The sequence below is a fragment of the Salvelinus sp. IW2-2015 genome, linkage group LG15, assembly GCF_002910315.2.
Source record: "Salvelinus sp. IW2-2015 linkage group LG15, ASM291031v2, whole genome shotgun sequence".
Taxonomy (NCBI): domain Eukaryota; kingdom Metazoa; phylum Chordata; class Actinopteri; order Salmoniformes; family Salmonidae; genus Salvelinus; species Salvelinus sp. IW2-2015.
Window position 1 is genome coordinate 61,908,349 of NC_036855.1, and position 17,921 is coordinate 61,926,269.

Sequence of the window (17,921 nt, forward strand, 5' to 3'; positions counted from 1 at the left end):
GGGTCTCCCGGTTACGGCTGGCTGTGACACAGCCTGGAATCTAACCCGGGGCTGTAGTGACGCCTCAAGCACTGCAATGCAGTGCCTTAGACCGCTGCACCACTCGGGAGGCCCCGGCCTATGTGTCTCTGAYTTTGGTTTCCCCTCCTGTCTCCTCCACCCCCCTAGGAGGAAGCAGAGGTACCAGAGTGCCCCCCTAAACATCCATCGCCACGTCATCCTGTCTGAAATCAAAGAGGCCACCTCCACTCTACCGCTGGTGAGAGCCTCAGGCAACAGCCACTCTACTATACCCTGGCCACCAGTTCTGTTTCTGATTTAGCCCAGTCATTCATTGTCATGTTGTTTGTTAAATCAGAAACGGATTTGGCAACCAGCTTTACTCTATTATTATGTCTGTGTCTCAAAAAGCACCCTTTCCCCTTATATTGCATGACTTTTGACCAGCCATAACCCTGGTCAATAGTAGCACACAGTATATAGGGGAATAGAGTGACTTATCTAATCATAGTATAATTTCCTTACTGCTTTATCACATGATCATGAATGGTTGTATTCATTCATTCTGTACAMTSTATATCCTGTATSTKTATAACATGAAAYGTCCCACAGAGTAAATGTGGTTTGCAKGAGAGTAGCGTACACAYACACAACCRCTACAGTACAGAGCATGCCAAATTATGCTRAGAATGTAGTCCTCTAGTTSAAAGAGRKAATTAACMACTGGCATACGGCTTCCTTATTGGTTCCATGAAGAACSCAATCAAATATAATGATTGGACMTCCTCATCGAGAGGTCCTCATAACACAAACAAGATCAACGTTGATGTTTTGGRTGCMTGACAATTACATCAGTAACAGTGTTAGTGAGGATAGGCCTTCAATATGTTTACTGTAATGGTGAATTGTGTGTGTTCTCTCCCAGGAGGTGACCACTCAGTCGGTGATGGGGTTCGATCCTCTCCCCCCGCTGGACTCAGTGGCCTCATACACCCGGCCTGAGAGGTAACCCTCCAAACATGTCCTAACTTGTGTCATTATACATATCTTGTGCAAGGCAAGGTATGTACCAGTGCAGGTTTTTAATATAGTACACACAATACAGTTGAAGTCGGAAGTTTACATACACTTAGGTTGGAGTCATTAAAACTAGTTTTTCACCACTCCACAAATTTCTTTATCAAACTATAGTTTTGGAAAGTCGGTAGGACATCTACTTTGTGCATGACACAAGTAATTTTCCACAATTGTGTTACAGACAGATTATTTCCTTATAGTCACTGTATCACAATTCCAGTGGGTCAGAAGTTTACATACACTAAGCTGACTGTGCCTTTAAACAACTTGGAAATTCCAGAAAATGATGTCATGGCTTTAGAAGCTTCTGATAGGCTAATTGACATAATATGAGTCAATTGGAGGTGTACCTGTGGATGTATTTCAAGGCCTACCTCCAAACTCAGTGCCTCTTTGCTTGACATCATGGGAAAATCAAAAGAAATCAGCCAAGACCAGCAAAGGCTCCTAGAGATGAACGTACTTTGGTGCGAAAGTGCAAATCAAACCCAGAACAACAGCAAAGGACCTTGTGAAGATCCTGGAGGAAACAGATACAAAGTATCTATATCCACAGTAAAACGAGTCTTATATCGACATAACTGAAAGGCTGCTCAGCAAGAAAGAATCCACTGCTCCAAAACCGCCATAAAGAATCGAGACTACGGTTTGCAACACTGCACATGGGTTCAAGAATCGTACTTATTGGAGAAATGTCCTCTGTCTGATGTAACAAAAATGAACTGTTTGGCCATAATAACCTCGTTATGTTTTGAGGGGAAAGGGTGCTTGCAAGCTGAAGAACACCATCCAACCGTGAAGCACGGGGGTGGCAGCATCATGTTGTTGGGGGGTGCTTTGCTGCAGGAGGGACTAGTGCACTTCACAAATAGATGTCATCATGAGGCAGGAAATTTATGTGGATATATTGAAGCAACATCCAAGACATCAATCAGGAGTTAATGCTTGGCGCAAAATGGGTCTTCCAAATGGACAATGACCCAAGATACTTCAAAGTTGTGGCAAAACGGCTTAAGGACAACAAAGTCAAGGTATTGAGTGGCCATCACAAAGCCCTGACTCAATTCTATAGAAAAATCTGTGGGCAGAAATTAAAAAGCGTGTGGCGAGCAAGGGGGCCTACAAACCTGACTCAGTTCACCAGCTTGTAGGAGGAATGGGCCAAAATTCACCCAACTATTGTGGGAAGCTTGTGGAAGGCTACCTGAAACGTTTGACCCAAGTTAAACATTTAAAGACAATGCTGCCAAATATAATTGAGTGTATGTAACTTCTGACCCACTGGGAATGTGATGAAAGAAATAAAGCTGAAATAAATCATTCTCTCTACTATTATTCTGACATTTCACATTTTTAAAATAAATGGTGATCCTAACTGACCTAAAACAGGGAAATTTTACTAGGATTAAATCAGAACTTGTGAAAACTGAGTTTAATGTATTTGGCTAAGGTGTATGTAAAATTCCGACTTCAACTGGATATACAAAAGTACATTCGGAAGAGTATTCACACCTTTACTTTTTCCACATTTTGTTACGCTAGTCTTATTCTAATCTGATTAATCTATTTTCCTCATCAATACACACAAACCTCATGCAAGCAAAAACTGTTTTTTGACATTTTGAAATGTATTTCAAATATTAACTAAAATAATCCATTTACATAGGTATTCAGAACCTTTACTCAGTACTTGTTGAAGCGCACTTGGCAGCGATTACAGCCTTGAGTCTTCTTGGGTATGACGATACAAGCTTGGCACACCTGTATTTGGGGATTTCTCCCATTCTTCTCTGCTCCTCTCAAGCTCTGTCAGTTGGATGGGAGCGTTGCTCCAAAGCTTATTTTCAGGTTTCTCCAGAGATGTTCATCGGGTCAAGTCCAGTCTGGTGGACCACTCAAGGACATTCATAAACTTGCCCCGAAGCCACTCCAGTGTTGTCTTGTCATTGTCCTGTTGAAGTGTGAACCCTTCGCCCCAGTCTGAGGTCCTGAGCGCTCTGAGCAGGTTTTCATTGAGGAGCCTCTGTACTCTGCCCGTTCATCTTTCCTCGATCCTGACTAGTCTCCAGTCCGCCGCTGAAAAACATCCCCACAGCATGATGCTGCCACCACCATGCTTCGCCGTAGGGATGGTGCCAGGTTTCCTCCAGACATGACACTTGGCATTCGGCCAGAGAGTTCAATCTTGGTTTCATCAGATCAGAGAATCTAGTTTCTCATGGTCTGAGAGTCGTTAGGTGCCTTTTGGCAAACTCCAAGCGGCTGTCATGTGCTTTACTGAGGAGTGGCTTCTGTCTGGCCACTACCATAAAGCCTGATTGGTGGAGTTCTGCAGAATGGTTGTCCTTCTGGAAGGTTTCTGTCTCCACAGAGGAATTCTGGAGCTCTGTCAGAGGACCATCGGGTTTTTGCACCTCCCTAACCAAGGCCCTTCTCCTCCGATTGCTCAGTTTGGCCGGTCGGCTAGCTCTAGGAGAGTCTTGGTGGTTCCAAACTTCTTCCATTTAAGGAAATATGCAGCCACGTGTTCTGGGACCTTCAATGCTGCAGAAATGTTTGGTACTTCCCAGATCTGTGGCTCGACAAATCCTGTCAGGTTTTGTCTCTCTAGGTGCTCCTAACTGATGTTGGCCAGCATGTCCTGATGGCCACATCAGACGATTTACTCCTGTTCAGCTCCCGACCCGCCTGACGCTATTCAGTTCGTCCTGCGGCATCGGCTCACCCTCAGAGACAGTGACTAAGAGAGTGAGCAGTAATTATATATCATCAAGCCATGACACATACGGAAGTTGTGTGTTATACAGTACTTCCGGGAAAGTAATTCAGATCCTAACTTTTTCCGCATTTGTTACGTTACAGCCTTTTCTAAAATGGAATAAATATTTTCTCCTCCTCTCAAATCTACACAAATACCTCATAAATGACAAAGCAATTTTTTAAAAATTTTTGTGTGTAAAAAAAAAAGATATAAGAATGAAATGCGAGGCCCATGTGTCTTGGCGACCTTCAATGCTGGCAGAAAATGTTTTGTTACTCTTCCCCGATCTGGCCTTCGACACAATCCGTCTCGGAGCTCTACGGACAATTCTTTGACATTCGGCTTGTTTTGCACTGACGTACACTGTCAACGGTGTGGGATTTCATAGACTGGTGTGTGCCCTTTCCAAATCATGTCCACAATGGAGATTACCACAGGTGGACTCCAATCAAGTTGTTGAAACATCTCAAGGATGATCAATGGAAACAGGATGCACCTGAGCTCAATTTCGAGTCTCATAGCAAAGAGTCTGAATACTTGTGTAAAGAAGGTTTACATGTTTATGTCTAAACCTGTTTTTGGTTTGTCATTATGGGGTATAGTATGTCAATTGATGAGGAAAACAATGAATTTAATCAATTTGTGGAAAAAGTCAAGGGGTCTGAATACTTTCCGAATGCACTTTAGCTAGTTATAGAATGWGGCTCCTTCAGATCGCTAGGTTCTTCTCTATGTCTACTTGGATCAGCAATCCTGTTGGTGCCTCTGGACTGAAAACCAAGAGTCAGGACAGTATCTGCTTGTGTTTTCCTAAGCAGAACCAATAAAGCTGGGTTTGTTTCAGTCTACCTAAGACTGACTGGCCCACTGGCCACTGACTCCATTGAGGATCTCTAATGAAGGTATATTAGGGGATGGTGGTGATCCATTTATAATGTTCAGTAGTGTGGACATTGGAAGGCACACGGTTATGTAGACCRGGGGAGGTGAGTTAACCCTCTCTCTGTCTTTGCCAATGGTGGCAAACGCCATTGATGTAAGTTTGGCATAAAGAGTAGCCTTGATTTCACATGGCTTGCATCTCTCCTCTCGATGGTCTATCCCTGACACACCCTTCCTTCTCTGCCTCCCTTCTTTCTCTCCCTCCCACCTATCCCTCTCTTCAATCTCTCTCTCTTCTCCCCTCTCGTTGTTATCAGTTTCTCTGAAATAGCATGTGGTTACAGGAGTGTTGTTGGCTCCTGAGTGAGGCATCTTTCCTCCCGTCTTGTGGTAGCTGTTAACCCGCAGGGTCAGTGGTGGATGGTAGGGAGGCATCAAACCATCAGAGAGGTGAATACGGTGATAACTAAAAACATGACAAATTGACCCCTAGTCAAGAGAAAGTGTAGTATTTGTTTTAAGTTGGGAAGACCTAAAGTTCTGAGGTCTGTTGTGTGGAGCACACTGTACATACTGTACCCTGTCCTGATGATCTCTGGTGAGAACTACTTAGAATGACAGCACACCCATGTCTGAGGACAGCCCTACTATTTCTTCCTGATGGTTGCTTTTTCCATACAAGCTTTACAAACATGGTCACGGAGAAGTGTTTTGATTGATAAAGAACTGGGGGTGTGTAAGTGGTTGAAGTAATGATTTTCATTAATGGGTGGGGGGTTAATGGTTACAATTTAGCACTGATCTGTAACCGCAACATAAAAGCAGAGCATTCTTTGGGTTCAGAAAAACTATTGGACCTACTTATAATGATCTACAGTGAKGTCCARAAGTACTTGGAAAGTGACACATTTTTGGAATGGTTAATAATACATTATAATTTATTTCTGTTGGGCACACATAATCTGAAACATAACCAAAACTAACTGCAAATGCATCCAACAATTTTGTAGTATTACAAGCTTGTTGAAGTCGTTGCATGTTATGAATATGGGGCCAAATATTACATTTTTGACTACTTTAATACACATATAAGTACATTTGTCCAATACTTTTGGTTCTCTGACTATGTACACATTCCAAAGTGCAGGAGTACAGAGCAAAAACAACAAAACATGGACCTCACTGTATATGATGGTTGATATAATTTATGGTCATGGGAGAATCCTTATCAGCAGAAGWGTGTGAGAAATGTATTGCATGCTTGTGTTATCTTGTTAGCTTTCTCACTTGTCTTTGTSTTTGCAGGCAGAGTKTGGGAGCCTCCAATGAGAGCACCCTGTCACTGTTCTTCCGCTCTCTGCTGCCAAACTTCAACCTGCAGGTAAGTGAGTGAGCTAGGCCGAGGGTGAGCTACAGTAGACCAGGGGTATGCAACCATGGTCCTCAGGAGCTGTAGTGTCAGGCAGATGGCTTGGGTTCTTTCATTCAAGTCCGTGCCTGATTATTTAGATCTGGAAAACTCTGATTCCAATCAGTGACATTAATGGATATGGATTTGACAAAGGGGTAGCAGAGGAAGAAGAGGACATCAGCAGACACTGTGGTCCCTGAGGTCAGAGCTGCATGCCCCCAAGCGTGGCAAATCTAAGAAAAGGTCCCCTGCTTCATAGAACATCATGACTGCTTGTTCTTTGACCCCAATATCCCATCTTCCGTTAATGACCTCATAAACCCACTAATGTGTGCCTGTGTGTGTGTGTGTCTGTGTTTTTTAACATAGGGCAGGGACCTTGAATAAGATGGGATGGGAAACACAGCCTTATAATGATAATATAGCTAGCATCTCCACCGTGCCTTTCCCAATGGGAGACCAATAGGGAACATCAGCTGTTGAGGCATATGACCTCCCCACACACGGAAGAGTGTAAAAAGAGATTAGAAAGATCACAGGATCCTTCAATTGGCACGTTGCTGCAGCAGACAATGAAAACATTCATAAAGTGTCCCGAGAGTCAGAGAACCTGGTCTGTCTCTTCCTCAGAGCTCCCAGATTCCTCACGTACACTAGCCCAGTTTGTTGCAAGGCCACGGTCAGCGGGATGAGACATCATCATAATCATCTCTAAACTTTTTGGTTTACATTTGTGGGAGTGCTGAGCTAATGGAGACATCCTGGGCTACTGTTGGGCTGAGCTAATGGAGACATCCTGGGCTACTGTTGGGCTGAGCTAATGGAGACATCCTGGGCTATGTGGATGAGCTAATGGAGACATTCCTGGCTACTGGTTGCGGCGAGCATAATTGAGACATCCTGGGCTACTGTTGGGCTGAGCTAATGGAGACATCCTGGGCTACTGTTGGGATGAGCTAATGGAGACATCCTGGGCTACTGTTGAGCTGAGCTAATGGAGACATCCTGGGCTACTGTTGGATCATAGGGTTCTGACAGGATGGAAGGGAACATTGATTAGCTGGAGTTTGGGTAGCTATTCCCTAACCCTCTGGAGGTTTCTGAATGGATTAACCATACGACTCATTTCATGCCTATTTGTGCTGTGGCCAAGCCTGAGAAAGTGCTTCTGAGTAGCTTCCTACTCCACTAGATCTACTGCAGCTTAACCACATTAAGTCTACAGTAGCGCAACTTTGCCACAGAAAAACGGGTTCCTCTGTTGGAACTAACCAATATGGCCCATGAAGAACATGCTCTTGTCTTGAAATAGTGTTTGCTGGCGCGTTTTGGACAGGTCCGAGCAATGTTGACCCGTTGATGATGTTATGTAGTGTCTGACTCTGACCTCTATCTGATTTCCGCTAATACAATCTGATCACGATCTACAACCAACACTTTGTGACGAGACATCGGAGGCCGAACAAAGTTTGGCTTTATCATTTGATACAGCACAGATCGTGGAGACAGGATGACGAGGCAAACTTGGCTTTTGGTACAAGAACTCTTGATATACTCCGTGTTTTGTATGGTCTAACTTGATTTGAAACAGTTTACTGCTATGGATTGGCTAACATCGCCTCTCTTTGATGCACTGTTTTTAATGGTGCGTTACTTGAGTCCTGTTGAAGCAGAACAGACAACTGTTGTATTTCAAGAGAGAGTCTTGATTCCTCTCTGACTCAGTGTTGTCCATGGCAACCAACGAGGAGGGCATGTACTGTCCGCCCCATTTCCCCATGCTTCTCAGGCAGAGTGGAGAGGAGGTAAAGAGTGGGCAGTGTGACACAGKGTGAAACACAAGAGACAGACGGTGACAAACACCCCTGGAGAGGAGAGGATAAGCACTCAGCAGCTTGGCACCAGCAACCAGAGGATAGCCTATATTTACACACCACATTGTCTCTCGTCACGTTGACCTACTTCAGAACATTCATTTGTCTATATAAAAAAGATCCACATGATCAACACATCAATGGACAGTATACATGTGTGGGAGTGATTTTTACATTTGATGAGGTGTCTCACACTGACTGGCAGTGTGTTGCCATGTAACCTTGTGCAGTGGGATGCAACGTGAAATGAAGGAAGCAAACATYGTGTCCCATTTTACTCACTCCAATGCCCATGCTAGTTCGGAGTGTAGCTATCCATGCTAGTGATCAGAGGACATGTGGCTAATTGTAAAGATAAACACTAATGTGGACCACCAACCTGGTAGCTCCAGTGTCCTCAGGTCCTCCTGTGCCACAACTGGCCATGCAAGTTCCAAAAACACCCACTGACCAACAGAAGCATACATGCCCAGCGTTTTAACCAATGCCCAGCGTTTTTATGCAGCGAGTTTTAAACCATCTTGAGACTTATCTGATTAGGAAGAGGAAGAGATGCAATTAGGATAAGAATGAGACAGTTTAGGAGGAAGAGAGTCTGCTTGCAGTTGTTTTATTGCACTAGAATAGCTACAGTGTTATCCAACAGGTCTGAAATCACAATTTAGGTGTGGAAAATGAAGTCAGCCCATGATCACAGAGTGTTGGAAAGGAAATGCATCTAATAAATGGATGTTCTGTGTGAAAGTCCCGAAACACTTAGACACAAAACACTGACATACTGTATGTCACCTAGGCTCGTACAAAGGTCCTGTTTGTCTCTTAAAAATAATTTGTTTACGCGTGATACCTTATTGCAACGTTTGAAACATTTTGAACCTGAGAGAGACAGGAGAGAATAATGTGGTGTTCTTTAGAAATGGCATTGTGCTTTTCCTGGTGAATTTAAGCWACACATACACATACAGTGTATTTGGGAAGTATTCAGACCCCTTGACCTTTTCCACATTTTGTTACATTACAGCCTTATTCTAAAATTGATTAAATACATTTTCTACACACGATATCCCATAATAAAAAAAGATTGTTGTTCCAAATTTATAAAAAAATAAGAACAAATACCTTATTTACATAAGTATTCAGACCCTTTGTTATGAGAATTGAAATTGAGCTCAGGTGCATCGTGTTTCCATTGATCATCCTTTTTTTTTTACCCCTTTTTCTCCCCAAATTCGTGGTATCCAATTGGTAGTTACAGTCTTGTCTCATCGCTGCAACTCCCGTACGGACTCTGGAGAGGCGAAGGTCGAGAGCCGTGCGTCCTCCGAAACACAACCCAACCAAGCCACACTGCTTCTTGACACAATGCCCACTTAACACTGAACCCAGCCGCACCAATGTGTCGGAGGAAACAACATACACCTGGCGACCTGGTCAGTGTGCACTGCGCCCGGCCCGCCACAGGAGTTGCTAGTGCGCGAATAGACAAGGATATCCCTGCCCAGCCAAACCCTCCCCTAACCCGGGCGATGCTGGGCCAATTGTGCGCTGCCCCATGGGTCTCCCGGTCGCGGCCGGCTGCAACAGAGCCTGGACTCGAACTCAGAATCTCTAGTGGCCTTAGACCACTGCGCCACTCGGGAGGCCCCTCCATTGATCATCCTTGAGATGTTTCAACAACTTGATTGGAGTCCACCTGTGGGAAATTCAATTGATTGGACATGATTTGGAAAGGCACACACCTGTCTATATAAGGTTCCACAGTTGACAGTGCATGTCAGTGCAAAAACCAAGCTATGAGGTCAAAGGAATTGTCCGTAGAGCTCCGAGACAGGATTGTGTCGAGGCACAGATCTGGGGAAGGGTACAAAACATTTTATGCTGCATTGAAGGTCCCCAAGAACACATGGGCCTCCATCATTCTCATTCTTTTTTTACACAAAAAAATATATAACTTTTTTTGCTTTGTCATTTTGAGGTATTGTGTGTAGATTGATGAGTGGGAAAACAATTTATTCCATTTTAGAATAAGGCTGTAACGTAACAAAATGCGGAAAAAGTCTAGGGATCTGAATACTTTCCGAAGGTACTGTATACACACACACACTTCCGTATTGTCATGTTCAGTGATGATTATAATTACTGCTCACTCTCTAGTCACTGTCTCTGCAGGGTGAGCCGATGCCGCAGGACGACCTGGAAGTAGCTCAGGCGGGTCGGGAGCTGAACCAGGAAGTAAATCGTCTGATGCTGGCCATGAGGGACATGCTGGCCAACATCCAGTTTCAGGAGCCACCTAGAGAGGACAACCCTGACAGAGACGAGGGGGAGTGGGACTGAGATGAGGAGGACACAGAGAGAGGTGGAGTGAGACTTGAGGGAGGGGTACATAGAGATGGGAATGCATAGAAGAAAATTAAAGGTTGATTAAGATGAATGGAGATGGAGTACAGCAGGGTGGTAGGAGGATGAAGAGTGAGTGAGGGAATAGATTCAGTGAGGGTAGCAATAACAGATGTACTGTAACCTTAAAGAAAGAAATGGCAGGTCATCTATATGACCCAAACATCAAACCAACTCTCCCTTTCTGATAGGCACAGTAGTATCACCTCTTCCTCCTGTCATAGTCAGTCAGTCCATCAGCCCTCTCTCCTTCCTCATGTTGTCCCATTCTCTTTCCTCAGAACAGTTGTTCTTACTGATCTAGAAGATCAGGAGGCTGCGTTCATCAAGACAAAAACTCTTTCAGTTGTTCTTTAAATCTTTTTTAAAGGAACATTGCTTATCAAAAACATGAATATTGTGTTTCATCAGAAGGATAATGATGCCCTACTGCTACAGTATATCTGAAGTGGAATCGTTTATGATTGAATAAATCCCTATGGTGTTGTCTTAGCAACTCAACGTCGTACACGCATTGACAGTCTACTGCCATATGGGTTGATGAGAGTCAGGTTAAAGGTTAATGAGTGTCTGATAAAAGTCCGAATTATACAGTAATACACCTTATGAGTGGAACAAATGGACTTAACTTCTTATTCCATTTTTAATATTAGCCACAACTTTCATTTTTAACTTCGACTCCCAATTAACCCTGTTCATTATTGCTAAGACAACAGCATTTTAAATTCTAWCTGATTTTGAGGATTAAATTTAAACTGATCAGGATATTTTTCTGTTGTGATTCTCTTTGAACAGTTATTTTTGACCTTACCTGAAATCAATTCTAGGCTGTTTCTTAACTAGGGCCCGAAGTTGGTCCCAATGAGGTCACGTTGGCAGGAAAAACTCCTGGCCCAAGTCATCTGTTAATATCAGGAAGGGATTGCATCCAACCCACTACTGTAAATACTCTGCTTAGAAATCATTTATCACACAAGCTAATGTAAAGACAATAAACTTGCTGTGCATATGGTTCAATATTGACTTGAGTAAAAATATATTCTATTTCATAATTAATCTCTTTCCAGGCCAATAGGAGGTTCATTCTGTGTCTTAGCCTCCCAAGCCGCCTGATCATGAGTGTTCGCTGCACGGTTAGTGGTAATCAGTCTAGAAATAACAAGGCTATCTGTGTCTACCATCCAAAAATAAATGTCCTTTCACTTATCTTGAAGTCTTTGATGCTGAGAAGATTGACTGCATATCAGATAACACCTACCAGTTAGTCAGTTGTTGCTAATGCATCTGCCATTACTCAATCTGAGGACACTGCCTCTCAGGTTCCCGTTACAATAGAGCAGTGTTACCCAAACTTGGTCCTTGGCACCCCAAGGGGTGCACGTGGTTTTTGCCCTAACACTACACAGCTGATTCAAATGATCGAAGCTTGATGATTAGTTGATGATTTGAATCAGCTGTGTGGTGCTAGGGGAAARAACTAAACGGACACTCCTTGGGGTCTCGAGGACCGAGTTTGGGAAGCCCTGCAATAGAGAGTCTTACATATGTTCTATTGGTGCTTGTTCCAATATCAGTTTACTAGGGAAATGACTGAGTCTATCCCTCTCCCTAGTGTCCTTTTATGACCCTGCAATGACCAGAATATTTATTAGTCATATATTGCCACCCTGCATTCATGAGCACTCTCTCTCTGTCTGGTGTCGTGGGTGTCAAAAGTTGTTTTGACAACATTGCTTTGATCTTCTTGTTGGTGACCTTAGCTAACCTGTTTCTAACGGAGTATCTGTCCACCGAAGCTTTATGATATTCAGAATTAACTTCATTCGTTGAAACGTGGTGTGTTGTATTCAGTAATTTCTCATGAATTCAAGATGCCATGTGTCCTCTTTAGCTGGCTACGCTCCCCATTTTGGGGAGAATATTCTATATTATTTTCAACCAAACGTTCTGTCTCCCAGTTGTCTCCTTAATTGTCATACATGAGTAAAAGTGAAAGTCACAGAGTAGAATACTACTTGAGTAAAAGTCAAAGTATTTTGTTTTAAATAAACTTAAGTATCAAAAGTAAATGAAATTGCTAAAATGCACTCAAGTATCAAAAGTAAAAGTATAAATCAATTCAAGTTCCTTATATTAAGCAAACCAGATGGCACAATTGGCAAAAAAAAAATGTTTTATTGACGGACAGCCAGGGGCACACTGACATAATTTACAAACAAAGCATTTGTGTTTAGTGAGTCCGCCAAGTCAGGCAGTAGGGATGATCAGGGATGTTCTCTTGATAAGTGTGTGAATTGGACCATTTTCCTGTCAAAATGTAACGAGTACTTTTGGGTGTCAGGGAAAATGTATGGAGTAAAAAGTACATTATTTTCTTTAGGAATGTAGTAAAGTAAAAGTGGGATGGTCTCTTACTTTTGCCAGATAGTCTTTCAAGGACAATAACTTGGACTCTTTTTGTCACGGTTCTCTAAAGTAGAACCCAGAAGCAGACCAGGACAACAAGGAGAGTAAGACGAAGGTGAGTATTTATTTACAAGTTTAAATGTAGTGATAGAAAAATCCAAGTAGCGGAGCGGGCAGCGGAGGTGAGCTGATGGAATTGAGTAAGCAGATCCAAGGAAGTAACTGAAGTCACCGACGACCAGGTAGGGATGGGATGAGTGTTCCGGGTGAATGACTGTAGACAGAAAAAAACGAAGGTAAGTTCAAGGCAAGCAAGACGTACAAAACAAACTCTTATCAAACTGGAGGCTGATACGCTGGCACAACATACTGTTCATGGCTAACGATCCGGCAGGGAATGGATGTCAGGTCAGCGTTTATGAAGTGGAGGGGTGATGATCAGGACCAGGTGTGCAGATAGCTGATGGGATACAGGTGCGGGTACTCAGAGATCCTCCAACTAGCTACGTCGCCCGGCAACCAGACAGGGTGCGTTCCAGGACACCGGAAAAAACACTCCAGGACAGAACACAGGCAAAAACAGACTCAGGAAGCGGGATTCGTGACACTTTTAAACCCCCGGGCAACATCTCACTTATCAAATTACTTGGAAGAATCAGTCTTCTCCATAGCAATGGTGTAAAATACTTAAGTAAAAATACTTTAAAGTACTACTTAAGTAATTTTTGGGGGTATCTGTACTTTAAAAGTTGTAAAAAATATAAATAGTAAAGTACCGATACACCAAAAAACGATTTAAGTAGTACTTAAGTATTTTTTACTTAAGTACTTTTTACACCCAAAAGTATTCCTTACATTTTGAATGCTTAACAGGACAGGAAAAGGATCTAATTCACACACTTATCAAGACAACATCCCTGGTCATCCTACTGCCTCTGATCTGGCGGACTCACTAAACACATGCTTTGTTTGTAAATGTAAATAATAAAATAAATAAAAATGTAATGGTGCCGTCTGGTTTGCTTAATATAAGCAATGTGAAATTATTTATACTTTTACTTTTGATACTTAAGTATATTTAAAACCAAATACTATTGACTTTTACTAAAGTAGGATTTTACGGGTTGACTTTCACTTTTACTTGAGTCATTTTCTATTAGGGTATCTTTACTTTTCCTCAAGTATGACAACTGAGTACTTTGTCCACCACTGTATCATATTACTTCTGATGTTTTATTTCCTCGTCTTTTGGTTGTGTGTCACTGATTCTTCCAAGTAATTTGATAAGTGAGATGTTTCCCGGGGGTTTAAAAGAGTCCAAGTTTTGTTCTTGAAAGACCATCTGGCAAAAGGAAGAGACCATCCCATGATACTCATTTGCATAATTGCCTAGTTTTCATTCCCTTGAAATAGTCCAGAAATATGCTGTTTTCTATCAGAGGATGTATAAATGAAAGCAGAGTCAAAGGGTACACCGCCGCTCACACACACACTCAAAAACCATACTCGCTTAAAAGACACCCACATCAACAACACACATACATCCACTCTGTACTGTTTTTGCATAGAACCACATGGTGTAATGCTGTGGGTGCAGTTGGTAGACTGCTGTTCAAACAAGGGCCTTGTTCCAGAGTTTACCTGGAGCTACTGCAGTGCCTGGGTCACGAGGGGTGTTCATGTGAGGTCTACCCTCTTCCCTGCTATGACATGTCCCCACGAGCAAATGGTCGGTAGTGTTCACTGTGATATGAAGTACATTCCCAGCTCTATGTGAGCCTCGGGGTCAGAGGAGGATGGGACTATTAGAGACATATCTATAATTTGTCAAATAAATCTCCCWCTGGGGCAAGACAAAGGTTCCTAACATTCAAAATTAACTGAAGGCCTACATCACAGTACATCGTTAAATCTAGAGAAATCTATAACGTGGGTAAATCTTTCTCTATTGGATTAGAGAAACTACTGAACATTCAGAACTGTAAATAACTAAATCCAGGGAAATCGATAAATTCAGTAAATCTTGATCTATTCAGTTTCTCCTTGTAACATTCTCCATATTGCTTTCTTCTATCAACTGTGGGTAGAAAAGTTTAAATGATTCATACATATTTTCCATTTCACCTACAATTATGTAGACCGGTGATAATTCGTATGTTTTACTAATGGTTTATTATAAGCTTGTGGGGAATGCTCTAGAAAGTTTCCAAAGTGAAATAATTTTGTCATGTAAAACTGTGTGTGGGGGGGGGTTACGTAGAAGATTTTACAATGGTGAGTTCCCAGACTTCTTCCATCCACCCCTGATTGTAAGTGTTTATAATTATAAAGTTAAAGCTGGTAGTTTTGCCTGCTGGGATGTACTATTACATGGTTAGTTCAAGGCCACTGTAAAATAACTATATTTGGTTATGAGACGTTGTTCTAAGAACCACCCTGCGAAACAGCAGGAACATTGATCAGCACTTGTAATAGACCTTTAACGGTGTACTGAGGTTGAACTGGGGTTAACGTACACTACCGGTCAAAAGTTTTAGAACACCTACTCATTCAAGGGTTTTTCTTTATTTTTACTATTTTCTTCAAATAGCCACCCTTTGCCTTGATGACAGCTTTGCACACGCTTGGCATTCTCTCTGTGCTGTGCTCACTTGAACAGAAAGGTGGCACGGCTGTCCTTCGTGGGCAAATTTTGTCATCAAACTTTGTCATCAAAGTCTGGCATTCTCTGGAATATTGGTGCTTTCAATACAACTGGGAACTTGGGGGAAAAAAAGGTTGAATCATGATGACGTCCGTGATCTTCAGGTCGGAGCTCGAGAAAGGAGCCCGAGTTCCCGACTCGTTGGGAACTCGTTTAAAGCGTATTTTCCCAGTCGGAAGCTCATTTTCTTCAGAGTTCACAGTTGTCTTGAACTCACTGAAGTCTGAGATTTTCCACTTCCAAGTTTCCGGTTTTGAGCGCGGCTGAAGTCATTCTGGATAGACAGCTTTGCCAATGTTGAATGTTTATCATTTTAAGCTTGGAAAAGAGACCCTTGAATGCAGACTTGGACAACACACCCACTCCACTGAATAGCAGGCTAGTGATTGCTTTGCAATGCTTGCAGTTAACCACAAAAAAATGTATCTTCATTATTTCTCTTCCTACGACAAGGATTGAAAAGGATTTGCCAGATTGTCGACTTGATTCATGATGATGACGGCTATCTTGCTAGCTAATATTTTGAAAGTATGATGTTGACATGATCAGTCCAATCAAAGCTACTGTAGATATGTGATTTGACATCGTTTTATCTGTGGCTAATGACCTTGAGCTTTCTTGGGGCTTGAATTCTCAAGTGTCCCCATGAGTGACAGAACAGTGAGCCAATCACAGCACAACTAGAGAACATTACCAACCCCTACGCTCCGTATTTTCCGCTGGCTGCCCCACCACCACAGAAAGCATTGAGCTGCATTTTGGAGCTGCCTTCCTCAAGAAAGCAAACAAGAGATGTTTGAATGTGGCTTTGTTAAGTCAATGATTCTTTTTTTTTTTTTTACATTGTTACATCGTATTAATGCCAAAATAACATTCAAAACATGTGGGGCTAAAAGCAGGTGGGGCTCTGCCACATCACTTATCATCTGTCCTATTGGGTCCCCCCTACCCCATCCAACCCCTCTTGTCTCTCTCTTTGACAGACAGAGTGACAGTCCAGACACATATGGGACTTGGATACCCCTTTTGCAGAGTGTGTGTGATAGGCCCAGATGTTGAGTCAGTCTGGTCAGGTCTGAAGTTGTAGTCCCAGGTAGGAGTGGTGTTCCTCAGCTAGAGGCTGATACAGATCTGTGTCTGGCCCTGAGTGAATGGAGGATTCTCCTTATCTCCCACTATCACACTCTAACTATGGACAGTCTGGCTGTTTACAGTTGACACTGCTGCTCTCCACAGGTGAGAGAATGCTGCCTTTTGCACAAACTGCAGTTTGTGTGTGTTATATCTCCCATGAAATCGCTAGAGGAAGAGGCTGCTTATGCAAGCACTGAGAAGGATTGTTTCAAAGGCTGAAGCCATAACACTTGGCACTTTGTTCACAACTCTTTATGTGGTTTCCTCCAGCAGTGAGTATTCACTTCTCAGCTGTCACAAGTTTTAACGAATATATCTTGTTTTGGACATATTTAATGAACATTGTTAACTAAATGATATATTTCATGTTATGGTTTAGGTTTGGTTTAAAGTAATGTTGCTTCATGAGACAAAACTGTCCTGAATGGATCACTGTGTGTTGTTATTGGGTGGCTGGGATGAGGTTCAACACACGAACTCAATTTGTCCATGTGTAGGCAGGCTACTGTAGCCCACGTGTTCCCTGAATGGCAGCGTCTTGCGTCATCATTAACCTGAGGATCCGCTTGTAGTGTGGCAAAGGGTTTCTGAAGTTGGCAAAGGGTTTCTGAAGTTGGAAAAGGCTTTCTTGGTTGCTCTACAACACGGTATAAAAACATTTACTCAAATAGTGATTGTAATGAAGAAGAAAAAACTTCCGATTCAATGCAGCGGAGAAAAGAGCCCGCCCTTCTGTCATAATCGGCTCCGTACACAGGACAGGTAGTCTCCCACACACATACACACACAAAACCTGTCAAAATGCCTAATGGCTCTGCTGCAACTAGGTCACTACAAAAACCCTCATGCGTAATGAACCAACCCATTCAATCGGGTTTGACTATCCAAATCCCCTCCCATTTGTTTTGGGCAATAGCGCGCGTTACCGTTGATCTGGCAGAGAACAAACATCTTGTTTGCGAGCCTATACAACATTTATTCTTAAAACTTTATTGTAATTACAAATGTAATTCGCAATTATATCAAATAAGAAAAAGACTGCAACAGTTTGAGACATAAGCAGCGTTGCAGTTCTAGACACTCAACCCGGTGCGCCTGGCACCTACCGCCATACCCGCTCAAAGGCACTTAAATCTTTTGTCTTGCCCATTCACCCTCTGAATGGCACACATACACAATCCATGTCTCTATTGTCTCAATGGTTTAAAATCCTTCTTTAACCTGTCTTCTCCCCTTCATCTACATTGATTGAAGAGGATTTAACWRRTGACA

General features: G+C 42.6%; 1 protein-coding gene across 1 annotated transcript in view; it reads left to right on the forward strand.

Moving 5' to 3' along the window:
* LOC111974117 (transcription factor 25 (basic helix-loop-helix)) overlaps nucleotides 1-11,422 on the forward strand; it is a 42,717-nt gene extending 31,295 nt beyond the window's left edge. Inside the window, exons 15-18 of the mRNA XM_024001701.2 lie at nucleotides 169-259; nucleotides 926-1,005; nucleotides 6,026-6,101; nucleotides 10,175-11,422. Of these exons, the coding sequence (XP_023857469.1) occupies nucleotides 169-259; nucleotides 926-1,005; nucleotides 6,026-6,101; nucleotides 10,175-10,342 (415 nt within the window). The 3' untranslated portion in view covers nucleotides 10,343-11,422. The remainder of the gene's footprint in view (nucleotides 1-168; nucleotides 260-925; nucleotides 1,006-6,025; nucleotides 6,102-10,174) is intronic.
* Nucleotides 11,423-17,921: the final 6,499 nt, after the last annotated feature.